The 25,213-nt window shown below is 36.5% G+C and overlaps 1 protein-coding gene across 25 annotated transcripts in view; it reads left to right on the top strand.

Annotated features, from left to right (window-relative positions):
- The window catches only part of DCDC1 (doublecortin domain containing 1), a 483,101-nt gene that overhangs the window by 363,926 nt on the left and 93,962 nt on the right, over positions 1–25,213 (top strand). For all 25 annotated transcript variants that reach the window (XM_077863419.1, XM_077863438.1, XM_077863436.1 and 22 more), the window contains 3 exons: positions 3,918–4,041; positions 17,308–17,489; positions 22,658–22,756. In XM_077863419.1, the coding sequence (XP_077719545.1) occupies positions 3,918–4,041; positions 17,308–17,489; positions 22,658–22,756 (405 nt within the window). The remainder of the gene's footprint in view (positions 1–3,917; positions 4,042–17,307; positions 17,490–22,657; positions 22,757–25,213) is intronic.

Genomic DNA, 25,213 nt, shown 5'->3' with positions numbered 1-25,213 from the left:
AGTGCAGGACAAGAGCAAAGTCCTAGATGAGAGAGGTTAAGGATCTAGGCCACAAGCAGAAGTTTTGACCTTAGACTGGAGCACAGACTGCTCCACTGTAGCAGAAAGACAGGCAAAGTATAGGAGTCTAGAGGGAGGGGGTTTGAAAAATTTGCTGATGGGAGGATGAGGAAGGTCTCTTTTGAACACTTGTATTTTCTCAGTGAAATAAGATCTCCAGCAGCACTGAGCAATGGATGGCAGGGCATGGGAGATTTAACAAGAAGGAAATGGTGTGCTTCTCAGAGGCCTGGAATCACTGGGCTGGAGGAAGGCAAAGGGATGACCCAGAGGTCCTAAGAGCCCCCTTGAGGTTTGTGGTTGTCCATTTAAAAATAGTGGTTGTCAGCATTGTTGTATCTGATGCACTCTTTGTATAACAAATATTTTGTTCTGATCCTCTACTATCCTGAAATTAAAATTCATAGTTAAGATAACCTACATACCAATATAATTTTGAAAGAAATGCCTGTCTAGTAATAATAATGATAGTAAAAGAAAATAATTTTAAAATAAAAGTAATATATATTTCAATATAAATTCTCAGTACATCTCTATTGGACAGCATGAGTAAGTTTGCAGGTTCTTTTTCCAATGTGTAGTATCAGCTAAATGTGTGGACTACAAATGCCAAATAATACAGTAGTGTCATATTGGTGACTCAAAACCCATGAATGGTAGTGTCCGTCAGTGATAGGATTTTTCCAAAAGATGAAATGACACATGAAGCATCAAACAAATTTTCCTTCTTTGAGGGATTTGAGGGAGTTGCACTCCTAGAAAATTTAATATGTATTATAGTCACACAAAAATGCTGTGCTTATTATAAAATTTAGTTTGATTTTAGACTCTGATAAATAGCTATTCACCTAACATGAATGTTCACAGGGAAATTTGAAAGTCTGTGGAATTCAGGACAAAATTTCTTTGTGTAGGACACTCCCATAGTTTGAAGGACATTTGGCATTCGTTCCCTGCCAGTTGAAATGACAGTAATGTCCTCCAATCCAACCAAAATCTCCTCAGACTCTCACAGCACTCTGTAATATAGCCACACTGCCTCTTACTTTCATTGTTCCCTGTTGATTTATTGTCATTCCATTCATATTTTCTTATGTGTGTTTTTCTACCCAGTGTTCCACTGTTGAGGTATTCTATACCTACAGCAGGTAAAGAATTGGACCAGGGTTGCATTCTATTTCTTTAAATTGACTACAAAGAAGGAAGAATAGGGCAATGGATCAGGACAAGAAGGTGGCTGTAGTGCTGGAAGAGTAGGGCAATGGGTCAGTATAAGAGGGTGGCTGTAATGCTGGACCTTGAATCCTAACTAGGTATAGAGGGAAGAATAGACCTGGCAGGGAGGTATGGAATGTGACAAGATGGTAGAAACAATGGTTTGGAGCATCTGGTAGAGTGAAGAATTGTTAGAGTGGGCTATTTAAATATGTGAACTAGAGAAAAGGGAGATGGTGATGAGAAGGGCTTCTTGCAATTGAGATTTTAGAAGTGGTACAGTTATTTGTAATGGCCACTTTGAGTCTGTGTCCATGGGAAGGGTAGCTGATATGAGATGGAGTTAAGATCATTGGAGGCACTATGAGGCTGGGGGGATTCTCTACTTAGATATATATTTTTAAGCAGTTTATTTATGTATTAAAGATTCTATTATTTATTTATTTATTTATTTATTTATTTATTTATTTATTTATTTATGAGAGACACAGAGAAAGAGGCAGAGACATCGTCAGAGGGAGAAGCAGGATCCCCTTGGGGAGCCCAATGTGGGACTCCATCCCAGGACCCCAGGATCACGCCCTGAGCCAAAGGCAGATGCTCAACCATCAAGCCACCCAGGCGTTGGGTCTACTTAAGTATTTAAAAGATGTTGAATGATTACAGGAGCAGAGGGCGAGAGAACAAAAGCAAGCCAGGATAGTAAAATCTTCAATAAATGAGAGGGAAGGCTACAGAAGAACTGATATGAATGTAGCAAGAAAGGATAATAGCTCAGACATGATTTCGCCAAGAAGAGAAATGTAATACAGGGGCTATTAGCCCTGGCTTGTAAAGCCCTGGACTTGGTTCCACCTGGTTCCGTGTTGGTAAGGAACAGGTCTTTCCTGCCGCCCCAGCCCTTACTGCCCAGGCCCCAATAATTCCCATCAAGCTTATGCAAGATTGATTACTGCAGATGGTTCTGATAGGGCTGGGCTCCTTCGGAAAACTTGTAGGCTCAGATGACCATCATATATGTTAGAAAGTATAAGTGATGGGCTGCTTCTTATATTCTCACTCATGAATCAATGATTTATTTGTTAATAAATGTCCATCATTTCATTTCTAGGCTCAGTATGATTTAGCTATCTATATATAGTGATTATTCTCTTGCCATAATGTTATATTTTATTGGTTAATACTGATTTTGCAATTTTACATCTTTAATTTTAAGTAAAATTGCTGTATTACTTCCTAAATTACCAGTGATAGACTTTATCATGAAGCTTATCTCTCCTTTGTGGAATAAATTAACTAGTTTTCTATATCTTTGTGGTTTAAAATACTTTATATAGCATGAAAATGATCTTTTCCATGACCTGTGAAGTTATGTGAACGAGAGCATGTTTTTTTATTTTCTGTCTCAAATCTATGAGGTTTAAAAATAAATTCATTTATTTCATCAGAAATTTTGCATTTATTATTACATGTTCATAATATACTCTTTCAAATGTTTATAATATACTCTTCAATCTTTTCTATGCTAAATATTTAGCTCAGTTTCCCTATTTAGCTCAGTTTCCCTATTTCCCTAAATATTTAGCTCAGGGAAATAGGAAATTCCCTATTTCCCTATTTTCCCTTTTCTATGCTAAATATTTAGCTCAGTTTCCCTATTTAGTTTGTATTATATTAATCTAGATTTTTTTGCAAGAGATTTGCTACTTTCTTTTTATTTCAAAAACGTTTCTTTGAATCATTCTGATGTTCTATTTTCTGATTTATTTATTTCTATTTGAATATTATTTCCTTTCATCTATTTTCCACGGGACAATTTTATATATACTTTAAAATAATTGACTTGAATGTTTATTAGGTTCTCAATTTCACTTTTAATAAAAAAGAACTTAACATTATGGATTTATCTTTGTAATTGTAGGTTATGTTTTCATAATTCTTATTTTCATTGCTTTCTAAGCCACTATTGATCGTATTACTTTTTTCTTTATATGATATAATAGTATTTGGGGAGAGAAAATATGTTTTTTTAAATGACGTGATTGCAGTTGCAGAATTTAAACTTCTATTTATATCCAATTTTAATCTATCCATTTTCCACAAAGTGTGGCTTGTTCAATTTTCATTTTAAAACTATATTTAAGTTTACATTGTTAGTATGTGACAAATATTATAAATGTTCCAAGAATTGTTGAGGAAGATATTTTCTGTTAGTAGGCTACAATGTTGATAAATAGTCATATTTATATTTGTTATATTAGTCTGATAGTTTATATCCTTATCTGTTACTCTAGGAAAATTTACCTGGGGGTTTATAATCTGTTGGTCTTGTAATGATGTCTCTCTCAATAATTGTGTTTATGTCAGTTTCTCTTTGAATGTCTAAAAGGTTTTTTGCTTGATTTTTTCTTAGTGTTGTTATTTATGTCACTGTTATTATAAATTGGTTATTTACTTTGACTTTTGCCTAACATTCCACTGTTATGACATTGCCAATTTTTCCTGATTTTTAAAAATTGATTCTTTTGTTTTAAAATTGCCTTTTTTGATGTCTCTTGTACACAGCAAATGATCAGATTTGGATTTTTAACTCAAACTGAGTCTTTGCCTAGTACATAAATTTGTCTCTTATTTTGTTTTAGGTGGGCCATAAAACATGAAGGAACTAATAAGCCGGGCCAGTGGAAACATTCCAGGGTTGAAAATCCTCTCTGGAACAAGCTTACCTACATGTGGCCAGTTCTTCCCAGTGGCCAACTTAATGAGGTTGTATCTTTTAGCATAAGAGTTGGTGAGATTTCCTTTCAGGCCCAGCATGGGCTCAATTTTTCTGAAACTTTCCATGAATCTTTTGAATTACAGTTGTTAGGTGCAAGAGATCAATTAATTCTGGTTTTGTACCAATTCATTAGAAAGATATGTTCAAGTTTTCCATTATGAAAATGAACTTATTTCATCTTGTAGTCTGTCAAATTTTACTTGATGTATTTTGAAATTTAGTTCTTAGACACACACATCTTTAGAAATATTATTTCTCCCTGGTGAATTGAAACATTTATCATTATGGAGAGACTCTCCCTAGCTCTAGTAGAATAAATCTCAGTTATGCAGTACTAATAGAAATATCCCAGGTGGAGCAACTGGGTGGCTCAGCCGTTCTTCATCTGCCTGGCTTGAGTTGTGACCCTAAGTTCCTGGGAGGAGTCCTGCATTGGGCTCCCTGCTCAGTGGGGAGTCAGCTTCTCCTTCTGTTTCTCCCTCTCCTTGTGTTCTCTCTCTCTCATAAATAAACAAACAAATAAAATCTTAAAGAAATATGCCAGCTACTTATTATTATTATTATTACTTGCTTAATATATCTTCTTTCCATCCTTTTACTTTCTATACTTGTATATTCTTCTGTTCTAGGAGGATCTCCAATAATTAGCATATAAGTTCGTATGGAAACAATTATCTGACAATCTTTATCTCTAAATTAAAGGATTTGGTCCTTTCTATTTATTGCCATAACAAATATTTTGGATTTTTATTTGCTTTCTATTTCTCCTGGCTTTCCTGTGTTTCATTTTTCCTCTGTTCTTATTTCTTTTAGACTGATTTTTTTCTCATTACATTTTTCCTCTCTACTAGTTTGGAAATTATATACTCCATTTCCATTCTTTTTCATTATTCCTCTGAGTCTTTCACCTTACATATGTAAATGATCAAAATCTGAAATGAACAAATGTATTTACTCTTCTCCTAAATAATCAAGAATATTAGAAAACCTTAACTTCAACCACGATTTGTAACATATGCTATTATAGTCATGAAATTTATCTTTTAAAAAATATTAAATTGTTATAGGTAGCAAATATTTATTTAGACTTAGCCCCATTTGTTTTCTTTCTTGTCAGAATTCCTTCTTACATTCTAGTCCTTGCACGTGTGATTACTTTCCTTATTCCTAGTATACACTTCTCTTAATTATTGGTAGCAAATTCCGTTTCTATTTATCTGAAGATGTCTTTGTTTTGCCTTCCTTTATATATTTTCATTTAACAAGTGAAAGATGTCATCACCAATTTCTCCCTTCCATTGTTGCTATTGAGCAGCCATCTATCTTTCTAAACATTATTCCTTTGAAGGTAATCTATCTTTTCTCTGACTGCTAATTTTTTATTTTTATTTTTTAAATTTTATTGGGATGCCTGGGTGGCTCAGCAGTTGAGCATCTGCCTTTGGCTCAGGGTGTGATCCCGGAGGTCTGGGATCGAGTCCCACATTGGGCTTCCTCCATGGAGCCTGCTTCTCCCTCTGCCTATGTGTCTGCCTCTCTTTCCCTCTGTGTCTCCCTGAATAAATAAATAAATCATTTTTAAAAATTTTATTTAAATTCAGTTAATTAACATATAATGTATTAATAGTTTCATATAATGTATTATTAGTCAGTGATTCATCAGTTTTATATAACACCCAGTGCTCATCACATCACATGCCCTCCTTAACGCCTACCACCCAGTTAAACTGTCCCCCAACCTCCATCCTCTCCAGCAACCCTCAGTTTGTTTTCAAACTGTTAAGAGTCTTTTATAGTTTGTCTCCCTCTCTAATTTCCTCTTGTTTTATTTTTTTCCTCTCTTCCCCTATGATCCTCTGCTTTGTTTCTTAAATTCCACATATGAGTGAGATCATATGGTAATTGTCTTTCTCCAATTGACTTATTTCATTTAGCATAATACCCTCTAGTTCCATCCACGTCGTTGCAAATGGCAGGATTTTTTTTCTTATGTCTGATTGCTTTAAGTATCTTTCCTTTCCTTTTATAACTTTCAACTTCACCACAAAATGTTTGAGAGAGGATTTTTTTCATTGTTCCTGCTTGGAGTTCTTGACTCTGTGGATTGGTAGGATGCGTCATTTCTGAAAATTTATCACCCATTATCAAATATCCTCTCTCTTATATCCCCTCATTCCATTCTTTACAGAAAACCCTGGTTAGGTATAAGCTAGAGCTTCTTATTTTGACCTCCATGTCTCTTAACCTCTCTTTCATATTTTTCATGTCTTTGTCTCTTCATATATTTTTGCTTGCTCATGTTTCCAGGCATATTTCTTTCAGTTAATTATTTTTTTCTCTTTATTTTTATCTCATGTATTTTAAATTAGAAGTGAGGGTCAGCCTGTGTTATGAATTCTCAATGAAGATAATTTTTCTCTTCTATACATAGAAAATGTTTGAGACAACCTAGTTTACTTGCAGCCACCTGGAGGGAATTATTTCTGGTTTGCCTCTTCAATGAAATTTAGCCTTTTGTGACTCTTGTCTTATGAGGGGAGTTTTTCTGTTAGTCTCCCACCCTTGGCTAAGCTCTGAAATTTGTCTTCTGTGTCCTTCCCTTTGCAAGACCATGGGAACAGAAATTCAAGTTCATTGAGGTTTGGCGAATTTCCTAAAACCAAAATCCAGTTTCAGTACTCTGTTGACCTCTCTCTGGGGCCCTAGTGTATTTTGCCTTATTACTATGTCAATGATAGGCTCTAAAAATTTTTTAAAAATATTGTCTCCTGATTTTTTTGGTTGTTTTGTCATATTTTCTGGTTTCAATCAAGTTTTCTCTTTCTCCTTAAATCACAATTTCCTATGCCTCCTCACTGATTAAATGAATCTCAGCACTTTAGGAAAAAGACAGATGGAGTCTGAAACCAAGAAGCCATTAGTTAGGCCTCCAAGATGTTCTTAAATTTAAACTTGCATTTAGATGCTCTTATATTTAGTAGTAAAGCAACAGTTCAGATAGCTGAGTTTTGTTGAGTGAGAAAGGAGTTCTTCAAAATACCAGAGGCTGAGGATTGGGCAGCCTGACCAGTGGCTAGGTGAATTATATGTCTGAGACTCAGGTTTATAGCACTAGTGAGAGCCAACTGGAGCCAAGTGTGGGGAAGTGGCACAGAGAGACCAATAGGCCCAGAATAAGCCAAGAAAAAAACCGTGAGTTGCACTAATTGTAGATTTTTCTCCAGAGGTTCAGGAAAAACAGGCTAAAACCGAGAAAGCAGGCAGGATAATTTACACCTTAACTGGTGGTGTTTAGATGCCAGAAGGTTGCCCAGTGGCCAAAGAACACAAGAAGAATATACTTAGAGGCTCTGAGGACCAAGGTCAAGTACTCACAAATAGACCAGGGACCCCTATCCCAAGAGTATACAGTTTGTTGCACTTTCACCTACCAGAAACCATGTTGAGGAAGAAGAAGGGAAGAGATATGTCCCTAAAAGGACACAACAGTTCTGGTAAGAAATCTAAAACTTCACTTTGGTTGAATACATTTACAAAAGGACACAGCTTTAAAAACAAATAGAAAAGTCTGTTTTGAGGCACCTGGGTGGCTCAGTTGGTTGTCTGCCTTCAGCTAAGGTCATGATCCCAGATTCTGGGATCCAGTCCTGCATCAGGCTCTCTGCTCAGCAGGGAGTTGCTTCTCCCTCTCCCTCTGCCTGACACTCTGCCTATTTGTGCTGTCTGTCAAGTAAACTAATAAAATCTTTAAAACAAGACAAAACAAAAAGCATTGTTTTAAGTTAGCAGAAACTGGCACACCTTTAATTGAAATATCAAGTATTCATCATCCAATGGGGTGGGAGATAGACAGGGATGTTTCACAAGAAAGTGTTCTTTCTTATGTAGGAAAAGCGAGAAGATTATGATTATTGCAAATTTCACAGATATTGTGCTTACATTTTTAAACCTCAGTATATAAGTAATGTAATTTGGTTAATTAAGTAATTGATTTAAATGATGTATGGGAATTATATTAGGAGATCTAAGTTAACCTGATTCCTTTAAAATTTACCATTAAAAAAATACATTTTTGCTAATGGCCTGAGATTTGACAACTAAATGGTCTTAGGAATAGAAATGGACTGCTACAAAGTTCTATAGCCATTCAAACAGAATAACAAATTTTGGGTGGAGAGATATGCCTGCCTGTACCCCAACAAAACTCTGGTCCTCACTTTTAAACTGGGAAAAGACTAAGGCACTAAATTAGCTAAAGTAAGACAAATTGATCATGTATTTCAAAATGACTTAGCCTAAGAGTACTATTAGTTCTTGCGGTGTTTAAGGAAAGAAGAAAATACTTACCAAGCAGGGAACTCAAATAGTTCTTATTCAAATTAAATATAATCTATTTCATTTAAAGTCTGGATCCATTTTATCTGAAGGACTATACTTTCTTTTCTCATTTCTACAGAATTGATTTTTTAAGCAAAAAGATGATATTATCAGTGTGTAATTAAATGCAATTAATATTTTGCTTGAAAAGACTTTCCATATAAATAAACTGCAGTTAGGAAATTCAGCCTTCATATTGTGGTGATTCAGGACATTTTGATCACAATAAGCATATGTATTAAATTTATTCCAGATTTAATCTTTCAACCTTATGACTTATCAGACATTTAGGCAATGCAGACAGAACAAGGAAGGAGATAATGGTTGCTACCTTCATGGAGCTTACAGGTTAAGAAGTATAGGCTGTCAAAAAAAAAAAAAAAAAAAAAAAGAAGTATAGGCTGTCTATCAAAAGGGAAGGAACAAGAAAAGGAGGAAGGCAGACTTGATGAATAAAAGACAAAGAAGGGAGAAAAAAATTCAGAGAAAATGTTTGGTCCTTCAGAAATCAAGGCCATTTGTTGAGCCAATTCATTCAGTCCCATGGTCAGTATGAGGAAAGTCAGTTGGCCTGATTGTCTGAATGGGCCTGAATATAGAGTCAGATATTGAATATAAGAAATCCATCTGAGAAAAAACTATTCTGCAGGGTGCCTGAGTGGCTCAGTTGGTTAAGAGGCCAACTCTTGGTTTCAGCTCAGGTCATGATCTCAGGGTTGTGGGGTTGTGGGACCCATACCTGCCTCCAGCTCTGTGCTCAGCAGAGAGTCTGCTTCTCCTCTTCCCCTTTTCCTCTGCTGTTCCCCCTGCTTGTGCTAGTTCTCTCTTTAAAATGAATAAATCTTTTAAAAAAGAAAAGAAAAAACACTATATTGAGTGAGACTCAAGTTCTCTTGTTTACTCTTTGACAAGAAACTCCAAAAAAGAATGTGACCAAGGGAAGATTTTTAAAAAATGGACAATGGGCATTATTTTTATGGTAATTCAGACTACTTTAATACCAATTCTGCTTCTCGTTGATAACAGCTGCTCTAATGACTGATTTCATGCTGTTCTCACTGTTAAATATTATTCTAAAAGGCAATTGATAATATTCTTATGAGCAAATACCTTTTCATATAGCTTAGGATATCAACATTATAAAAATATGTTAAAACTTTATAAAACACAAACTTAATCAATTGTTATGGTTTATTCTGTGATTAATTCGCTGGAATAATTTATGGGAACTCAAACTACTTTCTTACCCCTTTGGTAAAAAAAGTTGTAAATTGAGAGCTGTACTTTTAAACATTTAAAGATAAGGAACGGGATCCCTGGGTGGCGCAGCGGTTCGGCGCCTGCCTTTGGCCCAGGGCGCGATCCTGGAGACCCGGGATCGAATCCCACGTCGGGCTCCCGGTGCATGGAGCCTGCTTCTCCCTCTGCCTATGTCTCTGCCTCTCTCTCTCTCTCTCTCTCTCTGTGTGTGTGTGACTATCATAAATAAAAAATAAAATAAAGATAAGGAACAATGGGTTTTCATATTTAAGGGTGAACTTGTTGGAAAAGTGGGCCCAGAGAGACTTAAGATTTTGGAACGGGCCACTGAATAGTGATTTTAAAATTTTGTTATTATTATTATTATTATTATTATTATTATTATTATTATTTTAGAGAGGGAGGGAGGGGGGAAGGACAAAGAGATTGGGGGAGAGAGAATCTTAAGCAAGCTCCACATCCAGAGTGAAGCCCCAGGTGGAGCTCAGTTACACAAACCTGAGATCATGACCTGAGCTGAAATCAAGAGTTGGATGCTTTACCAACTGAGGTACCCGAGTGCCCCTAAAATGTCCAAATTATTAAATTAAAATATAAGTATTAGGAGAGGTCCATGTTAAACAAAATAATTTTATTTTGTACACATTTTATTAATTTGTTAAGAGATTATGATTATTAGCTGGTACTATAAGGGTATAAAAGGGAGGTGTAATAAGTCCCAAGACAGGAAATTGAAGAACCTATTAATTTATTAATAACAAATAGATGAAGGCAGACCAGTTTGATAAGAAACTTAGATCACTAGTTAAGAGCAAGACTCCCCAAAGAAGCACAGGCTCTTTCTTGTCATGAGAGAGAGAGAAAAAGCAGAATTATCAGTTTAAAGAAGCACCAAGGCCCATCTCCTGACAATACAGCCATGACATGGAATATTGTGAACGCAGAGAAAGCCAATAAAGAAATTAATGGGAACATCTGAATTCCAGTGGCAAAAAATGTGAGGGAGGAAACAGTACTCCATGCTTATTAATGAATTACCAATGTTTTTATTGTGCTTCATTATCCTGACAGCATAGCTCTATTTCCATGGATGATGAAGAACAAGGTTTAAAGTAGCTTTTTTTTAAAGATTTTATTTATTTATTCATCAGAGACACACAGAGAGAGGCAGAGACACAAGCAGAGGGAGAAGCAGGCTCCCCAGGGGGAGTCTGATGTGGGACTTGATCCCAGGATCCTGGGATCATGCCCTGAGCCAAAGGCAGATGCTCAACCACTGAGCCACCCAGGCGCCCCTAAAGTAGCTTAAACAAAGAACTGCCAGTGATTGGTCATACATTCGGAAAGTTTTGAAACCCAAGATAAATTTTTCATTTCTTTGGATTGGGTTCTGCGATGTCTCATATTAAAGAGAAGGCCTTTGGACTTCATCTAACTGGAAAGCAAAGGAAGCCATCTGAAGTGGTGCTAAAGCCAATGTCTATAATGGTTCCCACTTCAGTGAGGGCTTTGGAAGTGAAAAGATCTAAAAATGACTAGGAGCTATGATGGCATAGTCCAGGTAAGTTTACCAGAGATACAGCATGCATGCAGTATTGAAAAAAAAAAAACTTAGTCCCACATTAGTACCCACATTAGAGGTACTTAGTACCTCTATGAATTGACAGTTTCTCACAGACTAACCTCAAGGAAGTATCTTGTTCTTCTTGCCTTTCCCTTCCATGGTCCAGAAAGAAAGAGGGAAATATTGGGTATTTTATACCAAAACTTCAAAGTGAGTGTAATTTTTTATTTTTTATTTTTATTTTTTTATTATTTTTTTATTTTTATTTTTTATTTTTATTCTTTTGTAATTTTTTAAAGTGTGTTTTTTTTTTAAGATTTTATTTATTCATGAGACACAGAGAGAGGTAGATACACAGGCAGAGGGAGAAGCAGGCTCCATGCAGGGAGCCCGACGTGGGACTCGATCCTGGGTCTCCAGGATCACGTCCTGGGCTGAAGGCACCACTAAACCGCTGAGCCACCCAGGCTGCACTTAAAGTTTTTAGTTAGTTAACATACAGTGTTATATTAGTTTTAGGCGTAAAATATAGTGATTCAGCAATTCCATACATCACCTGGTGCTCATCAGAAGTGCACTCCTTAATCAGTTTGTTTTTTTTTTTCTCTATGATTAAGAATCTATCTCTTGGTTTGTCTCTCTCTTTCCCTTTTTCTCTCTCTATTTTCCCCTTTGCTCATCTGTTTTTTTTTATTTTTATTTTTTAGATTTTATTTATTTATTCATGAGAAACAGAGAGAGAGGCAGAGCCACAGGCAGAGGGAGAAGCAAGGTCCATGCAAGGAGCCTGACGTGGGACTCAATCCTGGGACTCCAGGATCATGCCCTGAGCCGAAGGCAGATGCTCAACCACTGAGCCACCCAAGGGTCCTACCTCATCTGTTTTATTTCTTAAATTCCACATATGAGTGAAATCATATATTTGTCTTTCTCTGACTTATTTTGCTTAGAATTATACTCTCTAGCCCGATCTATGTCATTGCAAATGGCAACATTTCATTTTTTATGGCTTAGTTGTATTCCATTGTGTGTGTGTGTACGTGTGTGTACCTGTGCGCACTCACGCACGCGCGTGTGTAACATCTTCTTTATCCATTCATCAATCAGTGGACACCAGCTACTTCCATAATTTGACTATTGTAAATAATGTTGCTATAACAGAGGGGAAGATATCTCTTTGAACTAGTGTTTTTTGGTGTCATTTGGATAACTACCCAATAGTGTGATTGCTGGATCATAGGGTAGTTCTGTTTTTAACTTTTTGAGGAATCTCCATATTGTTTTCCACCAGTTTTCATTTCTACCAATAGGGCAAGGGGGTCCTTTTTCCCCTGAATCCTTGCCAACACCTATAGTTTCCTGTGTTGTTGGTTTTAACTATTCTGACAGGTGTGAGGTGGTATCTCCTTGTAGCTTTGATTTGCATTTCCCTGATGAGAAGTGATGATGAGCATCTTTTCCTATGTCTGTTGGCTATCTGTATGTCATTTTTTGGAGACATGTCTGTTTATGTCTTCTGCCCACTTTTTAACTGGATTATTGGGGCTTTTTGGGTGTTCTTTAGGTTCTTTATATATTTTGGATACTACCTCTTAATTGGATATCTCGTTTGCAAATATCTTCTTCTATTCCACAGGTTGAGTTTCAGTTTTGTTGACTGTTTCCTTTGCCGTGCAGAAGCTTTTTTTTTTTTTAATGTAGTCCCAATAATTTATTTTTTCCTTTTGTTTCTCTTGCCTCAGGAGATGTAACTAGAAAAAAAGTTGCTACAGCTGATGTCTGAGAAGTTACTGCCTATTCTCTTCTAGGGTTTCTATGGTTTCAGGTTTAGGACTTTTATCCATTTATTTTTATGTTTGGTGTAAGGAAGTGGTCCACTTTCATTGTCTTGCATGTTGCTATACAGTTTTTCCAACCCCATTTGTTGGAGAGAAATTTTCCCATTGGATATTCTTTCCTGCTTTGTTGAAGATGAGTTGACCATATAGTTGTGGGTTTATTTCTGTGTTTTCTATTCTATTCCATTGATCTATTCTATTCCATTGATCTGTTTTTGTGCTTGATACCACACTATTTTGATCACTACAGCTTTGTAATATAACTCAAAGTCCAGAACTCTGATGGCTCCAGCTTTGCTTTTCTTTTTCAAGATTGTTTGGCTTTTGGCGTCTTTTTGGTTCCATGCAAATTTTAGGAATGTTTGTTCTAGGTGTGCGAAAAATGCTGCTGGTATTTTGATGGGGATTGCATTAAATATGTACACTTTTTCATATAGTATAGACATTTTAACAAAATTTGTTCTTCCAGTGCATGAGCATGGAATGTCTTTCCATTTCTTTGTGTCATCTTCAATTTCTTCCATCAGTGTTTTATAGTTTTCAGAATACAGATCTTTCACCCCTTTGGTTAGGTTTATTCCTAGGTATCCTATTATTTTGGTGCAATTGTAATTGGGATAATTTTCTTATTTTCTTGTTCTGCTGCTTCATCATTAGTGCATAGAAATGCAACAGATTTCTATACATTGATTTTGTATACTGTGACTTTACTAAATTTGTCAATCAGTTCCAGCAGTTTTAAAAAATATATATTGTTTATTTATTTGAGAGAGAGTACAAGCAGGGAAGAAGCAGATTTCTGACTGAGCCAAGAGCTTGACACAGGACTTGATCCCAGGACCCTGGGATCATGCCCTGAGCCGAAGGCAGGTGTTTAACCCACCTAGCCACCCAGGAGCCCCATTTCTAGAAGTTTTTTGGTGGAGTCTTTTGGATTTTCATTTATTTATTTATTTATTTATTTATTTATTTATTTATTTATTTACTTACTTACTTATTTATGAGAGACACACACACACACACAGAATGGCAGAGACACAGACAGAGGGAGAAGCAGGCTCCATGCAGGGAGCCCCATGTGGGACTTGATCCAGGGACTCCAGGACCACTCCCTGAGCCAAAGGCAGACGCTCAACCGCTGAGCCACCCAGGCGTCCCTCTTGGATTTTCTGTGTGAATTGTCATGTAATCTGCAAATAGTGAAAGTTTTATTTCTTCCTTATCAATTTAGATGACTTATTTCTCTTTGTTGTCTGATTGCTGAGGACAGGACAAGCAATGTGACAGTAATTTTTTAATAAGAAGGCTGCTCTCCCCCATCTCTCCCACATATCTAGCCCTAGTTTCATGATAATTTATGTCTAAAGCTCAGCAAATATTGATTTGCTCTGAAATTCTTAATATCTTTGTTGTAAAAGAGTTACAAGTAAGTCTTGAACTTACTTCTTAAAGAAGTTATGCAAATCCACTCTTTCACCATCCCTCACATTAAGTGAAATCTTTACACAATTGGAACATCTCAAATGAAAGTACACAATGGGTTTTTCATAACATATTTCTTTCCAGTAACTCTAGTAAGGGAGAGCTGCTCCATATTGCTCCATTCATAATAATAGTTACATATCTATATAAATACTTTATAATCTGTCCTTTGCAACTTAAATGCCATACAGGTAAAAGGTTCTCAGTGAAGGTCAGATATATGGAAAAACTTCGTTTTATTTATTTAAAAATTTTATTTATTTATTCCTGAGAGACACAGAGATAGAGACAGAGACATAGGCAGAGGGAGAAGCAGGCTTCCGCAGGGAGCGTGATGCAGGACTTGATCTCAGGCCCCCAGGATCACAACCTGAGCTGCAGGCAGATGCTCAACCACTGAGTTGTAGCCACCCAGGCATCCCAGAAAACCTTTATTAATTCAAGTTTTACTTGTTTAGAAGTGTGATAAGTTAGTCTTATTGTACACCTTTATTATGAACATGTTTACTAAACAAAATATTATATTAAAATATAAATGAAAAAATGCTAAATTGAAAAGGACTCTACTTATGAAATTTTTAAACTTTTATTTATACTATTTTTCTTAATTAAATGCAATTAGTGTTATTTACTCATTCGTTTCACAAATTAAAGCATTATAATTGGATGCTGTCTCAGAATGTTTAATTTTTAAATTAAAACAGATTTTGTTTATAACTTATTTAAAACACATTTTTTGAACTATGTAATTGTTCAGTATAATTACGTGATGCTAAGAAATTTTTAAGAGGATATAAATGAGTATATTTTCCTTATACCTCCCTTTTAAAAAATGATCTCCTTTTCCATAAACTAATGGCCACACATCCTGGTCTGTATTAGTCTAACATGCCAGCATGTCTCCTCAACCCACCTGTATCTTTATCTTTGTCATGTCAGTTAGACACTGCTAGGACATTAGGACCACCTCTGTAGTGATTGGGCTTTATGTCTGCCTTTCACAACTTCTTCCTCTTTTGGGTATTGGTACCCATATCTCCTTTAGGAAACTTCTTCCATTTATAGTTCATGTGGATGGTGGTGTCTTTGCTTGAGCTCCTCAGAAAGCAGAACCTGAGGCAAATAGCTTATGTGCTACTACCTTTTTAGGATGTGCAGTCCCAGGGACAAGCAGGGAAGGAAGCAGAGCCAATATAAGAATGTGCAATGAAGCTCTCCTCAAATAATTCATTTAAACAATTATCTTAGGAGAGTCTTCTCTCCTGGAGAAGAAAAAGGAAAGAATTTATCCATCAGCTTCCATCTCTTTTAGGTCAAAGCTTTGCCCTAGGCTACACAACCAGAATGATGGATCAAAAATTCAAATTCAGGAAGTCTGGCTCAAGAGCCCAAGCTCTTAATCACTTCACAAGATGCTCTTCTGAATGTTAGTGATAAGAGCTAAGAAGAAATAGAAGCAAAGATAAGGGTTAGGGGATGTTGTGGGGGCCAGGTGACGCAGGACAGGATTTGGAATTTTTGATTGACCTGGAAGGCTTCATTGAGACGATACTTGAGTTAAGACCTGTAGAACAAGCAGCTCTCTAGGGCAAGAGCATGCCAAGAAATGCAAAGAACCCAAAATGGTATCTTTGAGGAACAATGAAGTAAATATGGCATCAGCAGTGTGAGTGAGGGGGAGAGCAATAGGAGATAAAATGAGAGAGAAAAGATGAGGTACAGATCATGCAGAGCCTTGTAAGCCTAACACATCACGTCTGATCATCTCTTCTCAAATTTTCTCTTCTTCCACAAATGCTTATTTTTGTGACTGGCCATAGTATCCACCCAGTTGCTCAAACTACAAACCTGGGAGCAATGAATCCTTCCCTCTTTATATTCCCCCAATATCTTGTTTTGTTAATCCTTAAGTCTCATACATACACTGTGTCCTGTCCTTTGACCCCTCCTTTACTGCCCTAACTCCTACTGAGGCTTCAGCTCTGCTACAGGGCATTTTAGGTTCTCCTCCTACGTGGTCTCATCACACCCACTATTTTGTTGCTGTTATAGTTACACTATGGTAATTGTCCATTTATTTCCTGGTAAGTTTCCGAGGATTTGCTGGAAATTCCTTGTGGAAGAGTTTGCTGTCTTGTTCAGTTTTATTTCCAGTGCCTACCACTGTGCCTGGATCAAACCATCAATCAATATTTAGAAAATGCATGTATTAATAAACAAATAAATGAAAGATACACAGTAAGGGAGTTCTGCAACAGAAACATGAAATTTGACTAAATTCTTTTGTCATCTCATTCTGGTTTCTGGAGAGTTCAAATGTATTCTTTGCCAAATATATCGAGTTTAACATAATACTATTTCAGGCTATTATAAAACCACTTTTCACACATTCTTCACATTAATTAAAGATAACTTCACACACAAGCAAAAAATATCCCAAGTTAATTCAGCCTTATCTTTTTAGTTTGATGATTCTCTGGAAGGAACTAAGTCTTTTATGTTGTAACACGACATGGGTTTTACACACATTTTAAAAACTACTAATCTTAAAATTGTTTTTTCTTACTTAAATAAAAAATAAAAATTGCTTGGAACATCTTGGATACCCAATACATTTTTTGATGAATGAATAAAAAAATTAAAGGTGTAAGTTACGTGTTTAATGCTTTTTTTTAAATCTAGGAATGACTCTTCTTATTTATCATCACATTATTTGTCATTTCTTTCTGAAGGAGTTTGATTGGCCAATAGAAGGACTGCTTATTCCAAACAGTCCTCCCATGAAGAGATCCACCTGTAAGACCCCGGAGGTGTGTGTCCCTGTGAGGCTTAGAGTTTTGCGGAATGGAGACAAGAATAAAAGCAGAGCCTTTGTTATTATTGGTCCAGACATCTCACCTGGACAGAAAAAGCAGTAAGAACAGCTTATTCATACTTCTTGTTTATAATTTCTATATATTTTTGTCTTCATTATGGGTATGTTTCTGGGAGAATTCTATTTATTTTTATAAAGGGCTCCCAGGGTGCCTGGGTGGCTCCATCATCTGTTAAACGCTCAACTCTTGATTTTGGCTCAGGTCATGATCTCAGGGTGGTGGGATCCTGGGATCGAACCCCGCCTGAGGCTCTCTGCTCAGCAGGGAGCTGCTTCAGATTCTCTCTCTCCCTCTCCCTTTGCCCCTTCCCCTTCTCTCTATCTTTCTCAAATAAGTAAGTCTTTAAAAGAAATAAACAAAAAATTAATAAATAAAAAGGGCCCCTATGTTGATATTTGGAGACAAAAATAGAGACTGAGATTTAATTAAAACTTGTCAGGAACTTAATTTTAATTCTTTTGATTGAGGCTAAACACGGAAGAAAATAATGAATTAGAAATGGGTAATTCTGATCAAAAAATGTTCTAGGATCAATATCTATTTTGAATTAGCATTTTTGTTTAAGTTTTATAAATGTATGTCAAAATAACTGAGTTCATAAATCGCTTTTTAAATATTATTGTGTAATTCCTCATTTGAATTATTATTGTACATTATCATTTACATTAAGATCTTTGGTATATTTAACAAGCAAATATAGTTCTCAAAATATAACTTCATATAATTTATATCTCTGCCTTGGAATAACATTTTAAAAGCTTATCATTCTAGAAAAACATCAATCTGCACTTTAGCTTATATGATTGGAATAAAATCTTCCCATATAGCCAATATTTCTAAAACATTGGAGAAAAATCACTTGCTGTATTTTCATTATGTTTTGTGACAAAAGAAATCATAGACCAGTGCAAAGCTGTGATGTAAAGAATGAGTTAAATACATTGTTTCTCATATTATTAACAGTGATATTACCTCCTGACCTTTCTTTTGAGCTGTTTAGAATATTTGAGGCTGCTGATAATCGTTTAATATTACTTTCTTCACATTGATTAAATATACTTCATACATCGCTGAACAATGAGTAACATTCAGATCGGCTGTCCACTGAACTGCCTGTAAAGATGATAAAGTAAAAAATTAATCTTCAAAGTAAAGTCAAGCCTGAAATTGAAATCTTTGACGCATACATTTCATAATTAGCTCATTCTGCTAGATATAAAATGTGAGGGTAATGCCCTTAAAGTAGCATATGACTTTTTTTTAAATCCAAAGTTAGCAAATAATTTTTGTCCCTTCCTACATTTATTTTTTTTTGCACTATATCTTTCACTGGGGTTCAAAATTATATACAGATTTTATCTTTTCACATTAATCTTTTAAAATGCATAGTTAAATCTGTAATCCAAACATAATTTGAGAGATTTGTTAATTTGGACAACTATTCCAGCAGAAAGTATGTGAAACCCTCTATTACGTTCATGCAACAGTGTGCCCTAATTAATCAAATATTTGCTTTGTTCGCTACATGAATTTATTATTCCCCCAAAATTAAAGTACACTGGCATAGACTTGACACTAAATCTCTGCTAAATATACATTAATTTTTCTTGGTCAATTCAGAACATTTTCTGCAGGATCATCAATAGCATTGGTTGCCCCCGAGCTGTATGTAAATACTGGTTAACAGAAGGTTCAAATGGAAAGAGTTTTGGGTAACATTACAGGACAGCTGTATTGCCGTGTTCCAGAAGACACTTTTCACATTGTATTCTATACGAATGGCATCCCAGAGTTGTACGAAGTAGAAGCCCTGCTGTGCTACTTTCATATATCCAAGCTAAATATTTTCTCTTTCAGAAGAAATAAATGCTAATGACATGTAGGGGTACATTACTTGCATTAACTTGAAACTTATTTGTAAGAAGAAAGATAGTTGGGCTATTTTGTGTCTTTACAAACAAAATCAAGCCAGAATGATGAAATATAGATCCATTTTAACCAAATCCTATCCTGGTAAAATGCTGTCCTTGCGTTACTTAATAATTCATTCTAGACAGTTTTGAGGGAAATTTGTTGTTGCTGGTTCCTTTATCTACAAAGCCAAAGGAAGATCAAATATCATTTGATCATTATTACTCAGTCGATCATTACTCTGGGTCAGTAACAAGATCTTGGCGGTCAGTCTTGGATCGTGACTGTCAAATTCAAATGAATTAAAACTATTGTGATTTCCAAGTGAATTTCATTTCTCAGAATAGTAAGTTAAACAAGGAGAATTTTATAAGTGATATTTTAAGGAATTGTAAGAGGAAAGGCTCAATCTGAAGCCACTTGATAAACTTTATATTAGTAAGTTCTGATCCCTGGACTCACTCAAGCACCTTACTATACCTTTTTTTTTTTAATAAATTTATTTTTTATTGGTGTTCAATTTGCCAACATATAGAATATCACCCAGTGCTCTTCCCGTCAAGTGCCCACCTCAATGCCCGTCACCCAGTCACCCCTACCCCCCCTGCCCACCTCCCTTTCCACCACCCCTAGTTCGTTTCCCAGAGTTAGGAGTCTTTCAAGTTCTGTCTCCCTTTCTGATATTTCCCACTCATTTTTTCTCCTTTCCCCTTACTATAGCTTGAAAGGCCCTTTGTGAATTGTTCCTGCATACATTTTTTTAGTTCTATCTCTTACCAACACTCTCTCCAATTCCTACTTTTAAACTCCTGCCACTCCCTGACACCTTCCACCCATCTTGAAGTAATAAGGGTGTTCCGAGAATGAGTTTGGATTTCATTTCTAGATGTTGACCCCAAACTGGACACTTCCCTACCCACCCATGAATTAGCTATAGCTTCTATGTTCTCCTTTGCTCTGATCATTGTGGGCTTTCCCCCAGGATAGCTCCCATCATTCTGAGCTGTGATTATCTGCTTATGCTTCCATCCATGAGACAGAGAACGGGGATGATGTGTTGTTATTCATCCATATATGTGCTTTCTGCTACGGTCTGGTCAGGGGACACTGTGTCCTTATTAATCAAGTACTAAGCCGTTGTATTCACCTCAGAATATTGGGCCCACAGTAGGCCCTAAATTAGTACTTATTGAATTTATTCATTCATTCATCTATTTATTTATGACTAACTATACTAGATTACCATTTTTGTGTTATTTATTCATTAACTATATTTGACCACTGTTTCTTTCATTTAATGAAATATGGAGATTCTAAAAATATATCAGATAGTTTTCTAAAGTGAAAGTTTGAACAGATACATATTTCAATTAAGCATTTTTTCTATGATCATTATTAATCACTTTCTAGTTTAAAAATGTTTCTTTTAAGATTTTATTTATTGATTGATGAGAATACACAGAGAGGAGAGAGAGAAGCAGAGACACAGGCAGAGGGAGAAGCAGGCTCCATGCAGGGAGCCTGACGTGGGACTTGATCCCAGGTCTCCAGACTCACGCCCTGGGCTGAAGGCGGTGCTAAACTGCTGAGCCACCCAGCTGCCCTCTAGTTTAAAAATATTTAGGCTTGGATTGATAACCTAAATAATAATAATAATATATGAATAAACACATGAATATGAACATGTAAATAACACGTCATGGGCAAAATGAGTGTAATCTCTGCATTTTCTTTAAAATTTATAAATTCATGTCTCAGGGGGTCAGTATTATTAGAAGAGGATTAAAATACTGAAAATTCATTTTCTTATATAAATTGTTCATAAAATAAATGTTTATAAAATTAATAATTTAATTGCAATAGCTTTTTAAATCTTTCTTTGAACTTTTTTTTTTAAAAGATTGTTTAAAATTTATTTACTTATTTTGAGAGGAAGAGAGAGAAAAGAGAGCAAGGGGAGGGGGGCAGAGGGAAGAGGAGAGAGAGAATCCCAAGCCGACTCTGCTAAGCCTGGATACCCAGAGGGGACTCAACCTCAGGATCCTGAGATCACCACCTTAGCCAAAATCAAGAGTCAGACTCTCATCTGACTGAGCCACTCAGGTGCCTCTGAAATCCTTTTTTTAAAAACAATAAGGTATATTATTTTTAGACAAATTATGGTAAATTAGAACCTCATGATTTTTTCACATATTTATTTTTTAAAATTTTTTATTGGAGTTCAATTTGCCAACATATAGCATAACACCCAGTGCTCTCCCATCAAGTGCCCCCCTCAGTGCCCGTCACCCAGTCACCCCAACCCCTGCCCACCTCTCCTTCCACTACCCCTTGTTCATTTTCCAGAGTTAAGAGTCTCTCATGTTCTGTCTCCCTCACTGATATTTCTCACTCATTTTCTTTCCTTTCCCCTTTATTTCCTTTCACTATTTTTTATATTTCCCAAATGAATGAGAACATATAATGTTTGTCCTTCTCTGATGGACTTACTTCACTCAGCATAATACCCTCCAGTTCCATCCACGTTGAAGCAAATGGTGGGTATTTGTCATTTCTAATGGCTGAGGAATATTCCATTGTATACATAGACCACATCTTCTTTATCCATTCATCTTTCGATGGACACTGAGGCTCCTTCCAGTTTGGCTATTGTGGACATTGCTGCCTGAAACATCGGGATGCAGGTGTCCTGCCATTTCACTGCATTTGTATCTTTGGGGTAAATCCCCAGCAGTGCAATTGCTGGGTCATAGGGCAGCTCTATTTTTAACTCTTTGAGGAACCTCCACACAGTTTTCCAGAGTGGCTGCCCCAGTTCCCATTCCCACCAACAGTGCAGGAGGGTTCCCCTTTCTCCACATCCTCTCCAACATTTGTGGTTTCCTGTCTTGCTCATTTTCCCCATTCTCACTGGTGTGAGGTGGTATCTCATTGTGGTTTTGATTTGTATTTCCCTGATGGCCAGTGATGCGGAGCATTTTCTCATGTGCTTGTTGGCCATGTCTGTGTCTTCCTTTGTGAAATTTCTGTTCATGTCTTTTGCCCATTGCATGATTGGATTGTTTGTTTCTTTGCTGTTGAGTTTCATAAGTTCTTTACAGATCTTGGAAACTAGCCCTTTATCTGATACGTCATTTGCAAATATCTTCTCCCAATCTGTGGGTTGTCTTTTAGTTTTGTTGACTGTTCCCTTTGCTGTGCAGAAGCTTTTTATCTTTTTTCACATATTTAAAGATGAAAGGTAATTGATAACATATACTGACATGTCAGTCAAATCTTGGATCATTTGTTTCAGAAATGTTGACGCTGAAAAGAAAAAGAATGTGGAAAACCACATTACTAAATATTCTGAAACAGAAACAACCCAGTCTGAATTTCATCAACTTTTGGAGAGGTAAATATTTACTATTGTAAATGCAAATATATTTTCCATTTTAACGCCTGAATAATTATGTATAACACATAATACAAAATACATACGTATCTGCATAAGAAAGCTGTTGTTAATACAATGATCTTGGAATTTTTAATCTCTGAAATATATAAGCCATGTGAGTTTATGATACCAGTGCTAATTAATAAATTTTTGCCCAAGGGTCAAGGGCTGGCAATTTCCCTTAGCTTCCCTTTCTACTAACTCTGTAAATATAGATTATTCCCATTTAAAAAAATATTTCGCAATTGTACAGCACTTTTATTCAGTTTACATTTGTTTGAATTAAAATCAGTAGTTATAAAAAAAATAAAAAAAATAAAAAATAAATAAAATCAGTAGTTATCTACTTTAGACCAATTTGTAAATGTCATTAACTCATATCATATTTGTGAAATATGTTATGATTTACTTTTGAAAACTACATTCCTACCCAAACAAGACTTCTTCCCATAGAATTTGACAACTGTTTATAGGGAGAGCACCATGTATGTAATGTATAAACATACATTAAAATGTATAAAAAATGTATAAACATTTTTTACAAAATATATCTTGTTGAATATGAGGGGGCAATCTTTACAGAATGTCAGGAAAATTATGCTAATTTTTATTTAATAATTCACTCCAGACAGTTTTGATACTCTTTTCTTGGTCATGGTGGTTCTTCTACCTCCAAAGCCAAAGGAAGATCTGGTAGTATAACAAGCATTTTTTTTTAAGATTTTATTTATTTATTCATGAGACACACACAGAGAGAGGCAGAGACACAGGCAGAAGGAGAAGCAGGCTCCCTGCAGGGAGTCCATGCGGGACTCGATCCCAGGACCCCGGGATCACGCGCTGAGCCAAATGCAGATGCTCAATCGCTGAGCCCCCGCCAGGTGTCCCAACAAGCATTATTTTTAAATACTAAACATAGAATTGCTTTTGTTGATATTTGAAGTTGCAGGCAACATGGAGCACTGAAAAGACTGTTGGATTAAGAGTCAAGAGGATTGGTTTTAACCCCAGGTTTGCCATTAACTAACTGGAAAACTTCAGCAAAGCACTCCCTTCTCTGAGTCCCATTTTCCTCTTTGTGAAACAGGATTGGATGAAGAGCTAAGAGGAGAGGAGGAAGGAACTTGATTCTGTTCAATATCTGTTGTGTTCTATCATGTGCATCAACTGGTGTTAGATATCCTGTTGGAGATTTTAAAAGGAGGCGCAAGCCATTCCTTGCTCTCAGGAAACTCCTAACTTATTGGGAAGACAGCTTGCCTAGTGAAACAGAAAGCCCCGGGGGGCACTATTTAATTGTGCAGAAGTGAAAATGATCAAGGGATCATTTTTATACAGGACCGGGAAGGAGAAAGGACACGGTGAGGGGCAGCTGTTAGGGGAGGCCACATGGAGAAGAGAGAAAATGAGAGAGATATAAAAAGACAGAGATACAAAGCAAGAAGATGAAGAAAAGAAGAAAGCATGTATCCATAGCTTCTGTAGATTTTGCTACTGTTCTGAAATAACTGGACGGATGTGGGGGTGTTCCTGGGATGGGTGTCCTGGCGAGTGATTAGAGAAGGAGGTCTCTTCTCTTACAGAGATCTACAGACCTAGGAGACATGGTTTCTCCCTCCTACCCCTGCCTTTGTCTCCCAGGGCACCCAGTGGTACTGAAATTGGATTTCACGGTACCACCAGCTCCACTTGCCACTCCTCCTCCACTCTAGTCCTGAAAAAGCACAGAGCTAAGACTCCACTTTTCTGGACTCCCCGTAAATCTGGGTAGGCCACGTGGTTGCTAGTCCTCACCTCTGGCATGCAAGTCAGAGGATCTTATTTCTGGGACCTTTGCCTCCACGTAACGGAGAAATCCTGGACCACTTGCTCAGCACTTCAGCTTCAGTCCTCTCACTCTGTAAATGGATTACTCTTTGCTGATGGCCTCTTGGGAGGCCATACAATGTTGTGAAGGACTCAGATTTAGGTTTGAATTTCAGCTCTCCTACTTGCTAGCTATGCAATCTTGGGCAAGGAAATTAATCTCCAGGCTGAGTTTCCTCATCAGTAAAATGGGCCTCTCAGAAATGATGTGAGAATTAAGTGAGAATAGACACGAAATTCTTGCAGTGGTTGATCCATTTGAATAATGTGTTGCTGACTCTTTATGTGCCAGGCAATTTACAGATATCCACACATTTAATCTGTAAAATATCACTGTGAGATAAATACTACTATATCTGTCTTTTACTGATGGAGCAATCAGAGAAATTAAGTGACTTTTTCAAGGTTACATAGCCAGAACAGGGAGCTAGAATTTGAACCCAGGCAATCTGATTCCAGAGCCCACATTCCTTATTAGGCACTGAACAGCCAGTTCTTTTCTTCTCTCTCCATTATGTTGACTGGCATGTGAACAAGTTGGAGGAATTA

The sequence above is a fragment of the Canis aureus genome, chromosome 21, assembly GCF_053574225.1.
Source record: "Canis aureus isolate CA01 chromosome 21, VMU_Caureus_v.1.0, whole genome shotgun sequence".
Taxonomy (NCBI): domain Eukaryota; kingdom Metazoa; phylum Chordata; class Mammalia; order Carnivora; family Canidae; genus Canis; species Canis aureus.
Note: the sequence above shows the minus strand (reverse complement) of the source record. Positions and strands in the feature narration are given on the sequence as shown.